Source organism: Periplaneta americana, chromosome 8 (assembly GCF_040183065.1).
Source record: "Periplaneta americana isolate PAMFEO1 chromosome 8, P.americana_PAMFEO1_priV1, whole genome shotgun sequence".
Classification (NCBI taxonomy): Eukaryota; Metazoa; Arthropoda; class Insecta; order Blattodea; family Blattidae; genus Periplaneta; species Periplaneta americana.
The window spans coordinates 139,120,414-139,143,823 of NC_091124.1; the positions used below are offsets into that span (position 1 = coordinate 139,120,414).

Here is a 23,410-nt window from a genome sequence, read left to right on the forward strand (position 1 = left end):
TATATCTATGTATCTGTCCTTGAATTTTAAAACAATAAGGACCTATCCCAGGAATATGACTACGATTAGCAGAAAACGAAGCAAATGACATGGCACTATTATACTCTCTTATGTTGTTCATAAAATGATTATCATTTATCATAATCTTTAAGAGTATCATTAATATGAGGTTGTGGGAAATAAACCAAACCATTATGACAGCAAGAATTGAAATACCCGTTCACCATTTCATTTTGGAAGTGTCTTGCTTGACAGTGTCCACAAATTTCATTTAAAGAGCCAACACTGAAAATTTCAATTAATCTTTCATCATGAATAGTATTTCGTGCTAACGGATTCACATTTCTATTACGGATATTGTTCACTGCATCGCGATTACAAGCCCTGGCTGCAGCAGCGCAGCAATGTCCACCGCTTCGCCTTCTTGGGCTTCCTGTTAGACTCATTTTGATATCACTTAAAAAAGGATGAAATCACTTTTTACGTAGTTCATTTTATCCACTACACTTACGAAATTGCAATTCAACTGGAACATGTTTAACTCAATTCGATATTACTTTAAAAAAAGATGAAATCACTTTTTACATAAATAATTCACTTCATTTAAGAAATTACAATTAAACTGAAACACATGTTCAACTCATTTCGATATTACTTTAAAAAATACGAAACCACTTTTTATATAAATAATTTACTTCAATTAAGCACGAATCAACTTAAACAAATATGTTTAACTAAATCAAAACACGCGCTGCTTGAAAACATGATCGCTTCATTCTTGGTCGATGGTCAGGACTTGCTTTAACAAATGAAAACGTTACTGCGCCGAGCATTTCCAATCTCGAAAGTTCATGTTACTGGAGAAGATCGCTAGAAGGCTCTGACGCATAACTTTGAATTAGCTTTTGATTTTAAAATTATTTTCAACAATGAATTAACTTTTTTAAGAAAAGCTATATTATATCTTCCAAAAATCCTAGGATTAATCCTTTATAGTGATATAAGGTGATATAATCTCATACCTACTGATTTTATGTTTTGGTAGTGACTTGGATTTTTGTATAAAATAGCATAAAGATTGTTGGTAAGGATATTATCTGACAACGTTTGGAGTACATTAAGCACCAGTGAATGCCGGACATCGTTTTGGCCACGTAAAACGTTAGCATAAATTATGTGGAATAAATGACGTACAATTTTATTGTCCATAAGCTCGTAATGACTGCGCTACTACCTAGGAAAATTAGGTACTCACACATAATAGTCTACATATATTATCTACACCACACCGCAATTAAATATCTGGAAAAGACTCACACCACTTAAATATTTCATGTTTAACAACAATATAAACAATAGGATAAATCGCAAATAACAGAACACCAGTAGGGGAAGTTATCCCCACCCTCGCTGCTCTGTAGATCGCTGGCCACACAGCAGCTCTCTCTGTCTACTTACATAACCTCAAAAGGTTTTTCTATCAATAATAACGCTATACTTCAGAATACCACGTAAGTACTTATGTACAAAGACTGTGCAAATTAAAAATAATTAAAACACATGTTTTTACTGATGGCACAAGGGTAGAGAAAATAAATAAGTACATAAAAAATATGTTCCCTGAACCAAAAATAAATCATTCAACAAAGCAATAACAATATGTACTTATGCGGTATTCTGGAGTCGTTCCAATAATAGCATTAATGTGTATCATTAGGGACAAATAAACCATGAGACCACCTCTGTGGTGTAAGAGGTCAGCATGCTGGTCGGGTTGAATTTCCTGGTTGAGGTATTTCTTCAGTTTTCCCTCAAATGCAAATGCCAGGAAATTCGGGCCACAACAGCCCTGAATATCACCGGAATCATATTCATAACAAATCAGTAATACGTATACAGTCGCCATCTAGTTCACAACAATAGAACCAGTCTCAATAACAGTACACAGGCCTTCGGATTTCACACAGAAGATAACACGCGGTATGATTTTAAAGCGAGTATAAATAACAGCGAGAAAAAAACCATGATATTAACTATACAATATTAAAAAAAAACTTCTTAAATATTCTCTGACATCAATGAAAATCAAAGACGTAGTTATATCGAAAATCGATCTATTGACACTGTGATGTCAAAGAATCTGTTGGAAATCTTGGAGGCATGGCCTCCTTGATAATGTTTATTTTATTGCTTTGTTCGAATATGAGAAGCTATTAGTTATCAAAACTGACAACAGATGGATTTTAGAAAATAAGAAAATTATGTAGGAAAATTGACATTTCACTGAAAACTACTACTTTTCCAAAAAACTTTGGGTTCCAAGCTTCAAAATGAGGGGCCATTTATTAAAATCCGTTCAGCCGTTTTCCCGTAATTTCCATTACCAGTTCAAATTGTATATATATATATATATATATATATATATATATATATATATATATATATATATATAGATTCTTATTGAATTTAGTATTCCCAAGAAATTAGTTCGATTAATTAAAATGTGTCTCAGTGAAACGTACAGCAGAGTCCGTATAGGCCAGCTTCTGTCAGATGCTTTTCCAATTTACTGTGGGCTAAGGCAAGGAGATACACTATCACCTTTCCTTTGTAACTTCGCTTTAGAATATGCCATTAGGAAAGTCCAGGATAACAGAGAGGGTTTGGAATTTAACGGGTTACATCAGCTTCTTCTTTATGCGAACGACGTGACTATGTTAAGAGAAAATTCACAAATTATTAGGGAAAACATGGGAATTTTACTTGAAGCAAGTAAAGAGATACGTTTGGAAGTAAATCCCGAAAAGACAAAGTATATGATTATGCCTCGTGACCAGAATGTTTTACGAAATGAAAATATAAAAATTGCAAATTTATCCTTTGAAGAGGTGGAAAAATTCAAATGTCTTGGAGCAACAGTAACAAATATAAATGATACTCGGGTGGCAATTAAACCCAGAATAAATATGGGAAATGAGTGTTATTCGGTTGAGAAGCTTTTATCATTCAATCTGCTCTAAAAAACTGAAAGTTAGAATTTATAAAACAATTATTTTACTGGTTGTTCTGTGTGGTTGTGAAACTTGGACTCTCACTTTGAAAGAGAAACATAGGTTAAGGGTGTTTGATAATAAGGTGCTTAGAAAAATATTTGAGGCTAAGAGGGATGAAGTTACAGGAGAATGGAGAAAGTCACACAACGCAGAATTGCATGCATTTCATTCTTCAACTGACATAAGTAGAAACATTAAATCCAGACGTTTGAGATGGGCAGGGCATGTAGCACATATGGGCGAATCCATAAATATATTTAGAGTGTTAGTTGGGAGGGCGGAGAGAAAAAGACTTTTGGGGAGGCCGAGACGTAGATAGGAGGATAATATTAAAATGGATTTGAGGGAGGTGGGATATGATGGTAGAGACTGGATTAATCTTGCTCAGGATAGGGACCGATGGCGGGCTTATGTGAAGGCGGCAATGAACCTCCGGATTCCTTAAAAACCATAAGTAAATAAGTGACACCAATGAGGCGCCACTCATGAGGCAATTAAGCCAGTAGGTAATGGGTAGTTTGGCCCGTTTCTTTCCCCTTGCTGACTAGTAACATATCACCAGACTTCAGATATATACATACTAGGAATGATATTAGCATTATACCAGAAGCTATGTATGTTCAAAAATCAAGTGACCAGTGGATTAATTCTTCCTATTTTCCAATATTCTCCTTCATCTAAAAAATATGGAAGAGTGCGTTCAGATATAAATTTTTTGATTGGAATTTGAATCGAGGTTTCGAGGTTTAAGTATTAAACCTTCTTGAGTGAGATTTATAGCTATTTGTTACACCATATTCAGTCGATATACAGTAGATTACATTATTTCAAAATTGCAATTAGAGCTTATTGATCTAAAATGTGATAGGGAACTAGATTTGCAGCAAAGATGCTGAATATATTTGACTCCACATACGTTTACGAACAACTTATAGTTCTATCACAAATTAAAATAACAAGCCTTAGTAAAGAAGTTAACTGTCGGATTATAAGTTAACAATATGGTCTTCGACTTAATGATGTTCACACAATAGTTCCTAATATAGAAAAGCTGGTGAAAGCAAAACGCATAAAATTATCGAAGACCCAGCATAAGTACAAGTTGTTGTTTAGTCAACTGTCCGAAGACAGGTCTGAATCTCACAAGTGATACCAAGAAGGCACCACTTATGAGGCAACTAGACCAGGAGATAATGAGGTAGGGTGGCCAGTTCCTTTCCCCCTCCATTGCATATATCACCAACTACCTACATTACATTAGTCCACATCTGTAGAATAACGGTTAGCGCGTCTGGCCGCGAAACCAAGTGGCCCGGGTTCGATTCCTAGTCGGGGAAAGTTATCTGCTTGAGGTTTTTTTCCGGGGTTTTCCTTCAACCCAATATGGGCAAATGCTGATTAACTATCGGTGCTGGACCCCGGACTCATTTCACCGGCATTATCACCTTCATCTCATTCAGAGGCTAAATAACCTAAGATGTTGATAAAGCGTCGTGAAATAACCTACTAAAATAAAAAAAAACTAGCTGCATTACACTAGTCAGACTTACAGTAAGATGCATGCAAACAATTGTTCTTCCTCTGACACATATCGTCAAGTGAGATTTAGCAGTCAGAATCTCAATCAGAAGACTGAGTACGAGTATGATACAATAAATACCTCATAAAATCTTCATCGCTTTTTAATATAGCCTACGCCTAATTATCTAAATTCTTTAGTTACAGAAACAAATATATTAGAAACAGTTCATTCGTAGTTTCTTGTCCAAGGGCAAGTCTTTCATTGCAAACACAGCATTATCCAATCTTTCCTATTTTATGCCTTCCTCTTTATTTCCGCATATGATCCATATATCTTAATGTCGTCTATCATCTGATATCTTCTTCTGTCACGAATTCTTCTCCCATTCATCATTCCTTCCAGTACATCCTTTAGTAGGCAGTTTCTTCTCAGCCAGTGACTAAACCAATTTCTTTTTCCCTTTCTGATCAGTTTCAGCATCACTCGTTTTTCACTCACTCTTTCCAACACAGCTTCATTTCTTATTCTGTCTGTCCATTTCACTCGCTCCATTCCTCTCCATATCCACATTTCAAATACTTCTAGTCGCTCCACTTCACTTCGTCTTAATGGCCATCTTTCTGCCCCATACATTGCCAAGATTTTCACTAGTCTCTTTCTTAGTTCCTTTTCCATAGGTCTGCAGAAGATACTCCTTTTTCTATTAAAAGCTTCCTTTCTCATTGCTATCTTCCTTCTGACTTCTTGGCAGCAGCTCATAGGCCTATTACTGCTTGTAGTATACCTCAAGTGTATGAAGCAGTCCGCTCGCTCTACTGCCTCATTTAGAATTCGCAAGTATACCTTCTTTATTTTTCTTCCTTTGACCATGGCCTTCGTCTTGTTCGCATTTATCTTCATTCCATACTGTCCACAGCTCTCATTTAGCTCCAGTAGCAATCCCTTAGTATCATCTCCGCTACTACTAACAATGCCATATCATCAGCAAATCTTATGAACTTTATTCTTCTTTCTCCTACTATTACTCGCCCCACGTTCTGAAAACAAGTCTTCACTAAATCCTCCAAGTAGATGTTGAACAGGGTAGATGATGAAGGGCATCCTTGTCGTACTCTCTTCCCTATTTCACTTCCTTGTGACATTTCTTTTCCTATCCTGACTTTGACTCGTTTCATATAAAGATTACAGAATAGCCTCCTCTCTTTCCAATCCACACCTATTTTGTTCAGGATCCCTATCGCTTTATTCCAATCCACTCTCTCAAATTCCTCTTCTAGGTTCACATATGCTATATACACTTCTTTATTCTTCTCGAGGTATCTTTCGCCGATTGTCCAATTGCATCTCTCGTACCTTTTCTCTTCCTACAGCCAAACTGGTTTTCTTCCAACTGTTCTTCCATCTTAAAATATAAACGTAAAAATAGTAAGCACCGAAATAATTCGTTTGCTGGAAGTCAGTTTCTTTCAGTAAGTATAAGAACTGGGACATATCTCAATTTTGTTATAATTACACTGATTTATTTTTGTTTGTAATTGGTTAAATTTAAAACTTTTATTGCTATCTGATAAAATGTTAAATGGATGTAACATTCAGTATGAAGAGAAATTTATCACCTAAATAAGCACGATCTATTTTTCACATTTAATCAATACAGTTATTCTGGAATCAATGTTACCATTTCTAATTTAAAAATAAGTAAACCACTATGAAAAGTGAAAGCATTCTCTCAATTTAATAAATCAGGAATAGTAGTTCTTACATCCGCCATTATTTTAAAATCTCGATCCCTTTTCAAGGAGCTGTGACGTCACAGAGCCAGCAGTTGGAAACGCCTGATCGGTGGCTGATCTTAAGGGAATGAACAGGTGAAATATTCAAATTATGCATTTGTGATGCTAATGGACTGAAATTTTTACCACAGAGTGCTGATGTGTATTTAAAACATCCCTATAAATTTCATCAATGTATCTTAATTAGTTTTGAAGAAATTAATTATTTACGAATTAATACTAATTAGTATTTAAAAAATGCTGCACGATGAATGCTTAACATTATGAATTTAAAAAAAATATATAACAGTTCCTCTAACAATAATAAAACATCTATCACATGATTTTTAGTTAGCACTTCTTAGTTTCTGAGAAAAAAATTCAAAACTGGGTGAGTGCCAATTTAAAGAAAAAAATTAATTTCATGCATCTTAATCAATTTATATCTTGGCAAATAATAAATATTTTAAAAATCCATGTGACAGTCTTTTTCCTTTAGGTAATGTGGGTTTGTGGTAAAAATTTCATCACAATTGGTTAAGAAATGCATCATATGGAGCAATTTGAACATGTTAAAATGTAATAAAATTTAAAAGGGAGAAAATCAAGTTTTAAAGTACAACACTATGTTTGAGTACTTACACGTTATGGAAATTGCTTAAAACCCTCCTGCCTGATATGTTGACCCCTCCTGCTGCTTTTTCCTACTTTCAGTAACACTTTTTGACAAACGTAGCTTCTTCCTGCTTGTTTTGAAGTTCTCACTGGTTGAAGTAGCTTCTTGCTGCAGTCAACGCTTGTCTCTCCTATTGCCAATTTTGTATGCTGCAGGAGATAATTTCACTGTTGACACTAAATCTCTCATGGAAATGTTTGCTGTACAACCATTCAGTCACAGCAGAAGTAACAGCCACTTCAAGTTTTTTTTTTTTATACAAAACTTTCTTTTGGGCACTTCCGCCATATCACACTATGAACACCTTCATTCACATTTTGAGTTTTTCCTGCAGTGCACTTGCTAAGAAGTTCATCACTAGCTAGTCTACAGTACACTGGCATGATTTTAGCCACAACATCAGGTCGCAACACTGTCTTCATGGTTTTCAAGTCATGCTTCGGAACAGCTTCTTGCTTCGCAATGGCCCGGTTGAAGAAGCACCATGACTTTTCACCACTAGGGCATCTTGAATGCAGGGGCTTGTCATCCGTGGACATTGCATGGTCAAGTGTTGCATAGATGGCTTTCTTCATCTTGTTTACATCGGGGATATTATCAATAATGGCCTTTCTGTAGTAATTTTGCAGTCGAGGTATCATTTCTGCAGTCAGACTTCCCTTTTTTTTGCCTCTGATTGAGGAATCTGTCCCTCTCCATTCCCTAACAATATTCTGTAGACCTTTACCTACTCTCTTAGCAACGTGGTTCACACATTCTTCTTTTCTAATGTCAATGCCTTCACCATAAACTTGAAGCTGCTGAAGGTGATGGTGTGTTTTTGCATCCCCGTCAGACAATAAGGTTGTGTACCTCATATTACACAACCTAATGGACCGGGTCCAGAGAATTTCTGCAGCTTTCATCTCCATGGCATTTGAAGATCCATCAAAATTTTTCTCACAAACACCAGCATCTTTGTGACTTTGATACCACTGTTTATATTCGTCACTTGCAACATCCATTTTTTTTTTTCTGTCTTTTCACAAGTACTGCAATATTTTGACATTATTTCAAAATCTAACACTAACCCTGTTAAAATATCTATGACTAAACCTAAACCATACTTTGATGTATGTCCACGCTTCATCCATGTGCCATCGTATGACACACCAATATTTATAACATCACTATCACTAATAGAACTGTCCACTTCCATGTGAGCTCGTCTAACTGCAGAGTGAGCATTTCTCAACACATGTTGTCTAACAAGTTTGTTTTCTTCCGTCAGTTTTATCAGGTGAGAGTTGAAGGATGGTGAGCTCAAACCTGCCATACCCATAGCCATACAATGTTGTTCCATAGCAGAGTGTCCTTTTCCCATGGTAACAAAGGCGTTGACCATTCTCCTATTTACATCGAAGGGAGGTCGAGTTGACTCAGTGTTACCTACCTTAGGGCTTGTATACATTTCATTCAACACTGTGTTGCAATTATAACACTTCACTATCACTTTAAATGCAAAGCCTGATGGTTCAGTAAGCTCAGCTTTTGCACTATCCATTCCACATTCACCACATTTTACTCCTTTATACAGTTCACTCCACAAACTTACATGCACTAATGTGTAGTCTTCATTACACTGGGGGGCACTTATATTTGAATTCTCCTGCAAGTTGCCATATTTTATCAACTTTATCTCACTAGCACTTTGTTTATTATTTGGTTCTTTTGACACTTGATCTTCATTATCACCAACTAGGCCTAACACATTTTCTTGTTGCACACATTCCACAATAGTTTTGGCATTCTTCCACCTTATATTTGCTAAATTTTTAGCCCTATTAGCATATTTTGATCGTTTCTTGCCCTTATTATGAAAGTCACTTAGTCTATTCATGTTTATAAAACTAAAACTATGCCTAAAATGCTAATTGTTGAGTTATACACGTGGTCTTGAATGTTATTGTGACGATTCCTAACCTAATGCACTTATACTAACTTACTCACACTAATATATACAACTAATTGAATACAAAATTAGTGTAAAACTTTAATAACATCCTAAATAACACGAAATCAGCAAAACAAGTATGAATATTCACGTACAAACGCACAAACTCGAGAAGAAACGATCCACAAACAATATTTTGCCGTTCACAGTTTCAAAACAAAGTATTTGCAGGGCTGACAGGCAAGCTGATAGTGTATTCAGGAGTGACAACAAACTTAATTTCACTAGATACACACCAGAAAAAAAACTAGCCCGCTTTATTCAAATTACAAAGCTCAACATAAACTTTAGAGCTGACAGCTCGTTTAAAGGGCAACGAAGCACGTGCAAGCAGACATTTAAACGTCATGTGACACGGTTTAAAGGGCTCCCAAATAAAAAATGAGGCCATATTATGAAAGTAGAAGGTTTAAATAAAATTATGAACATAAAAACAAAAATTTGTATTTTTTTCCATTTTTCCACATTTTTCACCTGTTCGTTCCCTTGCATCCTTGTCGTACTCTCTTCCCTATTTCACTTCCTTGTGACATTTCTTTTCCTATCCTGACTTTGACTCGTTTCATATAAAGGTTACAGAATAGCCTCCTCTCTTTCCAATCCACACCTATTTTGTTCAGGATCCCTATCGCTTTATTCCAATCCACTCTCTCAAATTCCTCTTCTAGGTTCACATATGCTATATACACTTCTTTATTCTTCTCGAGGTATCTTTCGCCGATTGTCCAATTGCATCTCTCGTACCTTTTCTCTTCCTACAGCCAAACTGGTTTTCTTCCAACTGTTCTTCCATCTTAAAATATAAACGTAAAAATAGTAAGCACCGAAATAATTCGTTTGCTGGAAGTCAGTTTCTTTCAGTAAGTATAAGAACTGGGACATATCTCAATTTTGTTATAATTACACTGATTTATTTTTGTTTGTAATTGGTTAAATTTAAAACTTTTATTGCTATCTGATAAAATGTTAAATGGATGTAACATTCAGTATGAAGAGAAATTTATCACCTAAATAAGCACGATCTATTTTGCACATTTAATCAATACAGTTATTCTGGAATCAATGTTATCATTTCTAATTTAAAAATAAGTAAACCACTATGAAAAGTGAAAGCATTCTCTCAATTTAATAAATCAGGAACAATAGTTCTTACATCCGCCATTATTTTAAAATCTCGATCCCTTCCACTGCTACTCCTTTGTTCCTTTACCTTGCTTCCCTTTTCAAGGAGCTGTGACGTCACAGAGCCAGCAGTTGGAAACGCCTGATCGGTGGCTGATCTTAAAATGTCCTTACGAATAATTATTTATTTGTAGGTGTTTTTCGTTAACGTTGAAGTTTCTGATCCATATGTCAAAGAGTGAATTGTCGTCACATTATAAAATGATCTTCATTTTTCTAGGAAGATCCTTTCCATTGTTTCTAGTACTCTCAGCATTGATTTCATACATATTTTATGGTAACGGAAGACAGTTTGTATCAACAATGCCACGTTGATGACAAGATAAAGAGGTATCAAACCTCAAGGAACAATAAAAGGCTTATATAATGGGTTAAGTCAACAACTTCATTGCTGTTATAGTCCAGGATGTCAATAACGCGGCACTCAACTTGTCCCATCACGTCCAGTCTATTCGTTACGGTATCAGACAGGTTTGCGGAATGTCTGCATTGCCTTGGCGCCTCTGTAATTGCTGCTATATTCCCATTTGCTGATCGTTTGGATGCAGACAAACGTCCTCGCGAATATTCCGCCTTCCATTCATGAACAGCGGGCACGTAGCCTCTGACGTACACCGCTCCCAGCCTGTAACTGTGGTGCCCGCCTGCCTTTGCAAAAGATCATAATGAGTTCTGAGTAAGCAGTCTTCCACACCGGAAGTGATTGGGAATACGTGCTTCATTAAATCCGAGTAATATTCATCAATTCCAAGGTCTCTTTCCATTGACACCTGCGTAGATCACTTACCTGATTATTAATGTCACATACTTACCATTCTTTACTTTGGAAAACGTATTATGTGTCTTTCACGTGTTAAATTTTACTACCTTGTGATAGTTCCGAAGTGGTATAGTGTTAAAAGTTGTGTAATCAAATACATCCTTTACTCGTTGCTTACCTGATACTCTGGAACGTATTATTTGAAAAATTATATTATTAAAATTTCGAGATCTCCGCAGAAATCAATTATTGCATCACGAACAAATTATTATTATTATTATTATTATTATTATTATTATTATTATTATTATTATTATTATTATGCAAGTGACACTTTTATTCGAGGGCGCTTTTAGAGACATTTTTAATTAATATACGCTATGCTGTCATTTTGTATTTCACGTTGTTATGAAATAATATTAAATGCAGGACTGTCGCTTTGAACACAGCTACATCGCTCTCATTGTCAAACTTCCATGAGCTAACTCGTGACACGTGTCCATGTTGTCGTAATAAAATGTCACCGTCGCGTCGTCGAAATTTATCGTTCTAGATTTCCCTTTCTAACATTTTCCATGCATCTGATTTTGTTTCGTTCTATTTTACTTTACATTCGCTTATTCCTTTAATCATGTCTTTCTTATTCTTTTGTCTCCTGTCTCCTCTTGTTCCTCAGCTCCCTTAGTTCCTCTCAGTCCTTTTCCTTCTACTTCGTCTTACACTTCTCCTGTTCTTCTATTTCCTTGTAGTTTTCCTCTCTTTCACTTCTTCTTATAGCTTTTCTAGTCTTCATCCCCTCGGTCCTTTATTCTTCAACCTCTAATTCTTTTCTTCTTATTCCTCTATATTTGTTCTTCGATTCCCTTTCTATTTCCTCTTATTCTTTTTCTTCTACATTCTCTTTTCCTTTTTCATTTGTTCTGGTCTGTCTATTATCTTTCCTTGCTGATACCAGTTTATTCTTTCCGCTTCTTCTGTTTCCTCTTATTCCCTCAGTATTCCATTTCATCCTATTCTTTCTCTCTTCTACTTTCTCTTATTCCTATCCTTTTCTCCTACTTTCTCTTATTCTATTTCCTTTCTTCTACTTTCCTCTTACTCTTTTTTTCTTCCACTTCTTAGTCTTTCTTCCTTTTTCTTATTCTTTCCACCTTATTCTACATCCTCTTATACTTTCTCTCTTCTGATTCCCCTTATTGTCCATATTTAACTTACTGTTATTCTCTCTCTGTTCTACTTCCTCTTATTCTTTCTCCATTCTACTTCCTCTTGTTCTTTCTCTATTCTACTTCCTCTTATCCTTTCTCTATTCCACTGCCTGTTATTCTACTTCCTTTTATTTTCTACATTCTACTTTCTCTAATCTACTTCTTGTTTTTCTCTCTTTTCTACTTCCTCTTATTATCTCTCTATTCTACTGCCTGTTATTCTCACTATTCTACTTTCTCTTATTCTCTTTGCATTTTACTTTCTCTCATTCTCTCTACTCTACTGTCTCTTATTTTCTCTATTCTATTTCCTCTTATTGTTCATCTACTTTACATCCTTTTATACTTCCTAGTCTACTTCTTTTATTGTCTTTCTATGCAACGTCCTTTAATTCTGTCTATTCTGCTTCTTCTTATTGCCTCTCTATTCTACTTCCTCTTACCCTCTTTGTTCTACTTCCTCGTATTGCCTCTCTATTCTACGTCTTGGCTTCCCCAAAGCTCTTTTCTCCTCAGGTGTTCTAACTAATACTCTATATGAATTTCTATACTTACCCATACGTGCTTCATGCCCTGCCCATCTCAAACTTCTGGATTTAATGTTCCTAATTATGTTAGGTGAAGAATGCAATGCGTGCAGTTCTGCATTGTGTAACTTTCTCCATTCTCCTGTAACTTCATCCCTCTTAGCCCCAGATATTTTCCTAAGCATCTTGTTCTCAAATACCCTTAACCTCTGTTCCTCTCTCAAAGTGAGAAGTCGAAGTTTCATAACAATATAGAATAACCGGTAATATAACTGTTTTATAATTTCTAACGTTCAGCTTTTTCGAGAGCAGACTAGATGATAAAAGCTTCTCAACCGAATAATAACAGACATTTCCAATATTTATTCTGCGTTTAATTTCTTCTCGAGTGGTATTTATATGTGTTACCGTTGCTCCCAGGCTCCCAGATATTTGAATTTTTCCAACTTTTCAAAGGATAAATTTCCAATTTTTATATTTCTATTTCGTACTATGTTCTGGTCACGAGAAATAATCACATAGGCTATTTGGTTTTTTGAGGGTTTACTTCCAAACCTATCTTTACTTGTTTCAAGTAAAATTCCCGTGTTTTCCCTAATCGTTTGTGGATTTTCTCCTAACATTTTCACGACATTCGCATAAACAAGCAGCTGATGTAACCCGTTCAATTGCAAACCCTCCTCGTTTTCCTGGACTTTCCCAATGGCATCTTCTAGAGCGAAGATAAGAAGTAAAGATAGTGCATCTCCTTGTTTTAGCCCGCAGTGAATTGGAAAGACATCCGACAGAAACTGACTTACACGAACTCTGCTGTACGTTTCACTGAGACACTTTTTAACTAATCGAACTAGTTTCTTGGGAATACCAAAATCAATGAGAATATTATATAAAACTTCTCTCTTAACCGAATCATGTGCATTTTTAAAACCTACGAATAACTGATGTACTGTGCCCTTATAACCTACTTCCATTTTTCTCAAATATCTGCCGAATACAAAGAAATATCATCTATTGTCAATCTATTACGCCTAAAACCACACTGATGATCCCAATAATTTCATTTACATAAAGAGTTAATCTTCTCGAAAGAATATTGGACAAAATGTTGTATGGCGTCAATAAAAGTGATATTCCTCGAAAGTCAAGACAGTTAGTCTTCTTAAAGATAGGTACAATTATGGAGTCCTTCCATTGTTACGGTACAATTTCCCTTTCCCAAATAGTATGTATAAACTTATAAATTTCACTAGATAATTCGTTTCCACTCTTTTGTATTAATTCTGCTGGAATTTGATCGGTACCTGGAGACTTGTACTTTTTCAAATTTTCTATCTCCATTTCGACTTCAGAAAGTGTGGGTTCGGGTATAAATAGCTCAGCAGTTTGTATTTATTTTGAATATCGTCTCGATCATTTCTATTTGGCCTATGTATATTTAGTAGTTTCTGAAAATATTTTTTCCATCTGTACAGGTTGGAAAGAGAGTCAGCAACTAAGTCACCATTCTCATCCTGGATCACGTTTACCCTCGCCTGATATCCTTTCTTAAATTCCTTTATGCCTTTATGTAAATCTCTATGTGTTTATTCTTACTATTTGTTTCCACCTCATTCAGTTTTTCCTTCAAGTAATCTCTCATTTTGTTCCTAAGTGTACGGCTTGCTTCCCGTCTTTTATTGAAATAATTATCTCTATTCGCTGGACTGGATCCTGTCAGAATTTCAATTTTATCTGTTTTCTTCTTTTTACTACCATCCAGTAATCTTCACCAAACCACGGTTTCCTTTTCTTAGTTTCATAATAGCCTATGCTCTACTCAGCTGCAATTTTTATATCTCTGATAGTGCTGTCATGGTAATTTTTCTCTTGTCCCTACGCCCCACCCCTTGTTTTCTCCCTTGAAATATATTTTACTCTCCTCTCTCTATCTCTCCGACTGTCATTCAATTATTTTTTTAATATTAAAGAAGAATAAAGAAATTATTCTGCTTTACATTTTAATTGTACAACAAGCTTGATTTAAAGAATACACCATGTAGCCCCACCGTAGATGCACACTTGTCTCGATGTATCTTGGAGTGTGTATTTACAGCACTTCTTGTTTTTCAACCATTATTTTATGTAATTCTGGACTCCAGTGCTGCAGAAGTGGACAATATGGACATCGAACAAAATGCATTAGGAACAGCAAAAGATGATCTAAGATTTGCACAGATCTCCGCGCACAAAACTTAGACACCCATATGCCGTATGGCTCCGTACAGATAAAATTTTCTTTTCCTCATACGATTATTAAAATAATGGTAGGTTCCTGTACAATGTATGGCCCCCTATGGCTCCATGATAGCACTGCTGATAATATTAATATCTAATTCCTCCTCAACTTCGTCGGAACTTCCCAAAGTGGCAAATCTATTTGAATATTACTATGATGTACCGAAGTAGGCTACATATGATATTTCCGTGCAGGAATTCTGTGTTACCATATGTTGAAGAAACCTATTTGAAATTTCGACCTGATAATGTTGCCTAGTTTCCTCATCTTTTAATTTTGAAATATTGAATCTCCTAATATTAACTTGTTGTTCTACTCGCTTGGCTACTGATAGCCTTTCTCTTAATTCTCCAATTACCAAATTATGGTCAGAATCACAGTCTGAACCTCTGAAGGATCGAATGTCTATTATACTAGTAGGCCTATGTCTTCGTTTATCTATCAAGATGTGATCTATTTGGTTGTATATCAATCCATCTGAAGAAGCCCAAGTACGGATAGGCCTATTTATGTATATCCTTATGCGGGAATGTTCTACTTTTCACAATTAAATTTTTTGATGTGGCAAAATTGACTAACTTAACTCCATTATCATAATTTTGCTATTCATTTTGGGAGTTTTTTTTTCAGATAAGTTTTAAAGAGATCTAGTTGAATGAATGCATTGTTTATTTTTCAGTCAATGACTTATTGTATAATATTTAAGGATTATATTTAATATTTTTATGAACGTTTTCGTCGCCCAGAGACATTATCAGATAAAACTTTATGAATAGGCAATATTTTAACCACAAATTTGTCAATACATGTACATCAAGCATCAATTATCACTAAATAAAATAGATAAAACAATAAAATAAGAATAATAAGTTGAGTTAAAATCTAAATAAAATATGTGACAATACAAATATTTACAAAATATATTACGGGTTTTCACTTACATTTGAAAAGTGTGTGCATAATTATTGGCCTTATTAAATTGTAATGGTTAATGTAAGTGAAAACTCACTTACAATGTGACCCATTATATTTGAAATGTGTAGTATTTACATTCGTTGTTTACCTTGAATAAAATTGTGGCATATTACTTTAAATAGAAGAGGTTAATTGATCTATATTTACATTGGAGTGGATATGCTGTACAGTTTCAGTTTACAATTTATGTTCAATTAGGTTTAATAAAATGATTTTGTAGTTTTCAAAAATAAATGATAAATTTGTAATATACCGGTATTACATGTGTTCTGGTGTTAGTATTATAGGGACTATCGTGATATTTTTGGTTGAAACTACAACATATGGTTTGTGAAGTAATATATAAATAGACGTATATAAATTCATTTATGATTTAAGATTCTTCTACTATTAAGTAGCATGGTTGATGCTTCGTAAATCTTTGATGTTGTAAGGTAGAAATTTCGTAAGTATTCGTGTGTTGTAATAAAATAATGTAAATGCATGAAAAACAAGCATACGTTGTTATGTGGAGAAATATAAAAATGCTATGATGTCTGGGTATTCTTGAATACGGTTTAGTAGTATCTAGAAAGAAGAATATATTGAAATATAATTTGTTGTATTAGCATTATAGGTGTATATCGAGGTATTTTATAGTTAAAATATATTAAATTAAAACATATAATTTTATGAAATAGTATGTAGATAGACGTATTTAATTAATTTGTATTTTAAGAATTCTCTTCCATTGAGGAGTAGAGCTGTATGGTTTTTGCTTCGTCACCATTGATGCTGTAACGCAAGAAGTTTTATAATAAATGCTGTAATTGCATGTAAATAAACTTATGTTGTTATGTAGAGAAATGTTTAAACAATATGATGTATGAGTGTTGTAGAGTACGATTTTATAGTACCTATCTAGAAAGAAAATATATTGATATAGGTAAAGCAAATTGCAATCACGTAATGCTGTAAATGTTTAATCATGAATAAATAAAAGTAAAACATGTTGGATATTTACAGTATTATGGAGTTATAGATTATTTAATATGATGTGGTGTGAACTAATTTAAGAATTGAATAATAATATTGAATTGACTATGGTAATTAATATGGAAACGTAATAATGATTTACATTAATGTATAGACGATTTTGAGTGTTGATATATATTGGGTATCTTAGAAGGAATTCACTGTTGTCTGGAAAGGATCTAATGATTAGTTAAAGTGGAGAATCATTGTAATGTAATATGGGAATACCAATATTTAATAATTATTGTCTAATGATTTACGAAACATCAACCATGTAACACTGCTACTTAATAGTAGAAGATTCTTAAATCATAAATGAATTTATATACGTCTATTTATCTATTACTTCACAAACAATATGTTGTAGTTTAATATAATTATTTCAACCAAAACAAAATATTTCAATATCCCCTATAATACTAACACCAAACACAAATTTACCATTTATTTTTGAAAACTACAAAATCATTTTATTAACCCTAATTGAACATAAATTGTAAACTGAAATTGTACAGTATATCCAATCAAATGTAAACATAGATCAATTAACCTCTTCTATTTAGAATAATATGCCACAATTTTATTCAGGGTAAACACTGCACATTTCAAATATAATGGGTCACATTGTAAGCGAGCTTTCACTTACATTAACCATTACAATTTAATAAGATCAATTATGCACACACTTTACAAATGTAAGTGAAAACCCGTAATATATTTTATAAATATTTGTATTCTCACATTATCTAGATTTTAACTCAACTAATTATTATTATTTTATTGTTTTATCCATTTTATTTAGTGATAATTGATGCTTGATGTACATGTATTGACAAATTTGTGGTTAAAATATTGCCTATTCATAAAGTTTTATCTGATAATGTCGCTGGGCGACGAAAACGTTCATAAAAACATTAACTGTAATATAAAGGAATAAATCCTTAAATATTATACAATAAGTCATTGACTGAAAAATAAACAATACATTCATCCATTATCATAGTTACGTGTAGGCTCTCTTTTCCAATAGTCGGTTTAAGAAATATCCTCCCGTCCTACTTCATCATTGAAATCCCCAATAAAATTTGCATATGATATCAAAATAACTGATCAAAGTGTGTTCCAATTCTTCATAGAAACTATCCTTTACGAGTATATGGTCGTCTTTCTCTTCTGTAGGGGAGTGAGCATTTATAACTACAATATTGCACCATCTACACTTAAGTACTAAATACGATAACCTGGCACTGATAAATTCGACCTTTTTCACTGCTGATTTTGTTCTTTTATGAATAAATAATCCTGTTCCTAATTGGTGATTATTGTTTACTTCCCTGTAGTACAAGTAATCTCTATTGACAATATGTCATTCCAATCTAATCTAACCTCCTGTATTCCCACAAAGTCTATTCTATATCTAGCTACAGTAGAGCATCGATTATCCGAAACAATTGGTGACAGGGGGTGTTCGGATAACTGATTTTTTCGGATAACCGATTATTTCCGAAAACAAATTGTACCGGTGTCATAGGAGCAGTATGAAACAAAGATACACTGATATTATACATAAAACTGTACATATATTATATTTTGTATCACACGTCTTACAAATAAAACAGAAAACTGACTAGCCATGTTTGACAAGTTCAAAATGGCCATTGAAGTTAGTCTACAGCTTAGAACAAGAAGTCAAATTTTTTTTCCTTCAGAGGTGACTCGTATTTTTGCCGCCAAATCTCGCGCAAATTTGAATTTGCCGACTGGAACGCTTTCGGTTAACCAATGTTTCGGTTGATCGGTATTCGGATAATCGATGCTCTACTAAAGTTCTTTTGCTACTTATGTTCTATAAGGACTAGTCTAATTCCAAGTACCAAATCTCATAACCTTATTCCTTTCCTGTGGTCGCGCCAAAGAGTCAGTCCCATTTCGAGGCATATTTTTGGGGTTTCGCAACACGCTCTTTTTTACGATGACGGGTTGTCAATCCTTCGCTCGACTCCCAAGCTGAGGGGCATCCCTTATCGGCTGTTTGCGACTGCTTATTCAATATATTCGTAGCTACCCTCCATATCTGGAGGCATTCTCTAAAATCCGTGACCTGAGGACGCGCCATGCCGTGGTGATATTCACTTCCTCTTATTCTCTCTCTATCCTACTTCCTCTTACCCTCTCTATTTCACTTCCTCTTATTGTCTCTCTATTCTACGTCCTGTTATTCTGTCTATTCTACTTTCTCTCATTTTCTCTATTCTACTTTCTCTTATTCTCTTTATTCTACTTCGTCTTATTCTTTTCCCATTCGACATCGGCTGCAAGACAACAAACACCTTTAAGAACAGCTTAAAAGATAACCTTATTAGCATTTCACTCCAATCATACTGATTTAAAATATCACTGACTACATTGTTACTTTTTTCTTTAGACATCATCCTGATTGTGCTGTATTTTAATTGTCTCATAATAATCTCTTTCTATTATCTAATATTATTTGAAATATATTAACATTCTATGTATTTTAGTTTAATTCTGCTACACAGTTTATTTCAGTGTTTAATAGTTCATAGTATTTTGTTGTTCAATTTGTAAATAACTCTTGTATACACGTAACTCTCATCTAAATCAAATTGTTGAATTCTTTGTAAGTTCATGCATATGTATATACACTTTTTGCTGGTTGAGTGGAAGAGAAGGCCTTACGGCCTTAACTCTGCCAGCTAAAATAAATCATTATTATTATTATTATTATTATTATTATTATTATTATTATTATTATTATTATTATCCTTTTCTTTCTCTTCATACTTCCTCCTATTCTCTCTATATTCTGCTTTCTCTTATTCCCTCTATTCTACTTCCTCCTATTATTTTGCTATTCGGCATCCTCTTTGCATTTCTCTGTTCTACTTCCTCTTATTCTTTCTGTATTCTACTTGTACTCTTATTCTCTCTATTCTACTTCCTCCTTTTCTCTCTCTCATGTTCTTTATCTATTCTACTTTCTCTTATTCTCTCTTTATTCTACTTTCTCCTATTCTTTCTATATTCTACTTCCTCTTATCTCTCTATTCTACATCCTCTCTTTCTCTATTCTACTTCCGCTTATTCTTTCTATATTCTGCTTCCTCTTATTCTCTCTATTCTACTTTCTCTTGTTTGTTCTATTCTGCTTCCTCTTATTCTCTCTCTGTTCTACTTTCTCTCATTCTTTCTATATTCTACTTCCTTTTATCTCTCTATTCTACTTCTTCTCTTTCTCTGTTCTACTTTAGCTTATTCTTTCTATATTCTGCGTCCTCTTATTCTCTCTATTCTACTCCCGCTTATTCTTTCTATATTGTACTTCCTCTTATTCTCTCTCTATTCTACTTCCACTTATTCTTTCTATATTCTACTTCCTCTTATTCTCTCTATTCTACTTCTTTTTTCTCTCTATTCTACTACTCTTATTCTCTCTCCCTCTTCTACTTTCTCTCATTCTTTCTCCCCTGTACTTCCTCTTGTTCGTGATCTATTCTAGCTCCTCTTATTCTCTCTATTATACTTGCTCTTATTCTCTCTATTCTACTTCCTCTTATTCTCTCTCCCTCTTCTACTTTCTCTTATTCTTTCTCCTCTGTACTTCCTCTTGTTCATTTATTCTAGTTTCCTCTTATTCTCTTTATTCTACTTCATCTTTTCCTTTTTCCCTTCTTGTACTACTTCCTCTTATTCTGTTTTATTCTCCTTTCTCCAATGTGTGTTTATACTTACTCTGATTTTTTTATTTTCTTTTACCTTCTTCATTCCTCCATTCTACTTCATGTTACACTTTTTATCTTATAGAAGTTACTTGTATTTTTATCTACTAAACCATACTGTTCTCATTTTGCTATTATACCGCATACTTTTTCTAATGTTAGACTATCTTCTCCAAAACATTCGTATTTTTTTTCTTATCTTTCCACTCCTTTCTTTCCTTCTTCTTTAATACCATTATAGCCTGTTTTATTCTTTAGTTAATTCTGATTATTCCTGCTTTGGTTTGAGTACTTCCGTCTAGAAAAAAGTCATTTAACAAAATAACTGCTATTCCAACAGGAGTTAACTTCTACGACATCGTTTGCCCTGTAGTCTACAGAACTAATTCCCTTCCCTTTGCAATTTGCATTATTCTCAAACATTTCGACAACATAATATGTTCAGTGTAATTTCCAAGTAGCCTATGTAAGTACTTTAATGTGTTAAATTATCTCTTGTTCCAGATAACCATCCTGCTGGCGCAATGGGCACCCGAAAGCAAGTTCACCTTAGTGCTGTACAAGGTAGCGGACGGCCTCATGATGCTGCACTTCGTGCTGGACCCACTCTTTTACGTGCTGCTCCGCTGCCAGCGGCGCCCCTGCTTCCCCAACATCCTCAAGCTGCTCTGTCACACGTGCTGGTCGCAGCCCGGCGGTCATGGCAGCCACCCCACGTCTCTTGCTATGACTGATCACGAACATTGCCCCAGTCTGGATGTGACTGGGGAGCCCTCTTGTGAGAGGGCCACGGCAGCCGCAGTCTGAGTCCATTAAAACCCTGATATTCTCAAGTATTATTACACACATTGAGTCTCCTCCAGAGAGCAGTTATTGAAGCTGTACAATACCTGAAGGTGGTCACATGCTAGTGTGTTTCAGGTCAGCTGTTAAAGGTTTCATTCTGATATCTGCAGCTAGGAAATACTACCCAACGCACAGACAAGTGCATCCACAGATACTCACAGTCACATCTGCTAATGCTTTTAGTGGATTGGTTCAACTGATACTCAAGATTGTGATCTTTTCACAGAAATCCTCTCAGACATAATTTTATTAATCTATTTAAACTATTTTATATTCATTTCTCAGAATAACTATACGTCACTGACTTTGCATCACAGAGGGAATTCTTTGAAAGTATTTTAAATGTTGGGAATTAATAATATTTTTATGTAACACATCAGGATTATTGGTACAAAAATGTAACCGAAGAATCTTCCTCTCTCATATATTTTAAGATTCATGTAGAACAGCCGTGGCGAAAATGTGATCGTGCGCCGAGCCACTGTGCAACCTGCAACGTGCATAGCACCTATGGAGGGAGGCGGACACCCGAAGGGGAAGTGAAGCAACTATCTGACTTATTAATGGATTTTCATTTTCCTTACGTCAAGCACTTAAATATAATTTTATGCAATATAAGGTTAAAACTAATGTTTAGTACGTGTAACGAAGAAAGAAATGAACAAGAGAGCATAGGACACATTATCACAACCTAAAATTAATTGTCTTCAGAATGTCTCTGCGACAGAGTTTCGAAATCAGGAATTATGTCACTTACTGCCAGTCGTAGTTGATCACGAATGCATTTGTCTGTCAGTCGTGATCTAAATTTGGTTTTTACTATTTTCATTGTTGAAAATATTTTTTTCACAAACTTAAGTTGTAGCGAATATGGCTTCAAAAGAGCAAGCGAAAGAACGACGCTTCGGATATTTATTTTTTGGCAACGATTTGAAAAGTTCAACATTTGTCAAGTCTTTACATCTAGCTTTCATTGTAGCATCGCATTGTAAATCTGTGAGTTTAAATTGAAGATCTAACCGCATTATTCGTACATCTGCTGAAAAAAGGATCGACGTCCAGAGATAATAATAATAATAATAATAATAATAATAATAATAATAATAATAATAACAATAAAATTTAACCTTTTAATGTTTCATAATGTGGGTGACATGTAGTATAATGCCGTTTTATGTTATACAACCGTTTTCCTCGTAATACTTGTGAATAAATCATACATTTAATATTCTCATCATATTGGCAGCAAAAAAATTTCGTCCTCCCATGCTACTTGAAACTTTCGTTTTTGTAGAGGTACATGGTTTCGAGAGAGACATTGCGACGATACGCCCACTCGCAGGTTGGAGACAAATACAAATGGAACGGACTTTGACTCCAGTGAGTGAGAAGGTGGGGGTTGGAGGAGGTAGGAAGCAAGAGAAATGCACAGTTATCATTGCGAGCCACAATGTGCTCACGAATCACATTTTCACCACGGCTGATATAGAATAACAGCAGAAAAATAAGAAATGTCAAGACTGATACTTAGAAAAATCACCCTCAATCCCTCTCATGCTTTCTTGCGTGTCCATATAACAAAGACTTCGTACCACATGGCTGAATGATTGTGTTTGTCTTCCCCAAGTCACAAATAATAATTTATGTGCGTGTTTTACGAATAACATGATTTATAGAATACGCCTCTTTTGTTACTTATCCAATTTTGTATGTTCTCCTAACCAATAAGCAGACCTATCCTACTAGTATTTACATGAACAACGATCGAGTTATCACGGCTAGACGTGCTAATGAAACTTCCTGTAACTTAGTTCTGGAACTTGGAATTCACTGCAGTACAAAATATCTCATATTAAAACAACAAGGG

General features: G+C 34.6%; 1 protein-coding gene across 1 annotated transcript in view; it reads left to right on the forward strand.

The window, feature by feature from the left end:
- LOC138705091 (alpha-1A adrenergic receptor) overlaps nucleotides 1-21,649 on the forward strand; it is a 160,212-nt gene extending 138,563 nt beyond the window's left edge. The window contains exon 3 of the mRNA XM_069833709.1: nucleotides 21,202-21,649. Coding sequence (XP_069689810.1) covers nucleotides 21,202-21,504 — 303 coding nt within the window. The 3' untranslated portion in view covers nucleotides 21,505-21,649. The remainder of the gene's footprint in view (nucleotides 1-21,201) is intronic.
- Nucleotides 21,650-23,410: the final 1,761 nt, after the last annotated feature.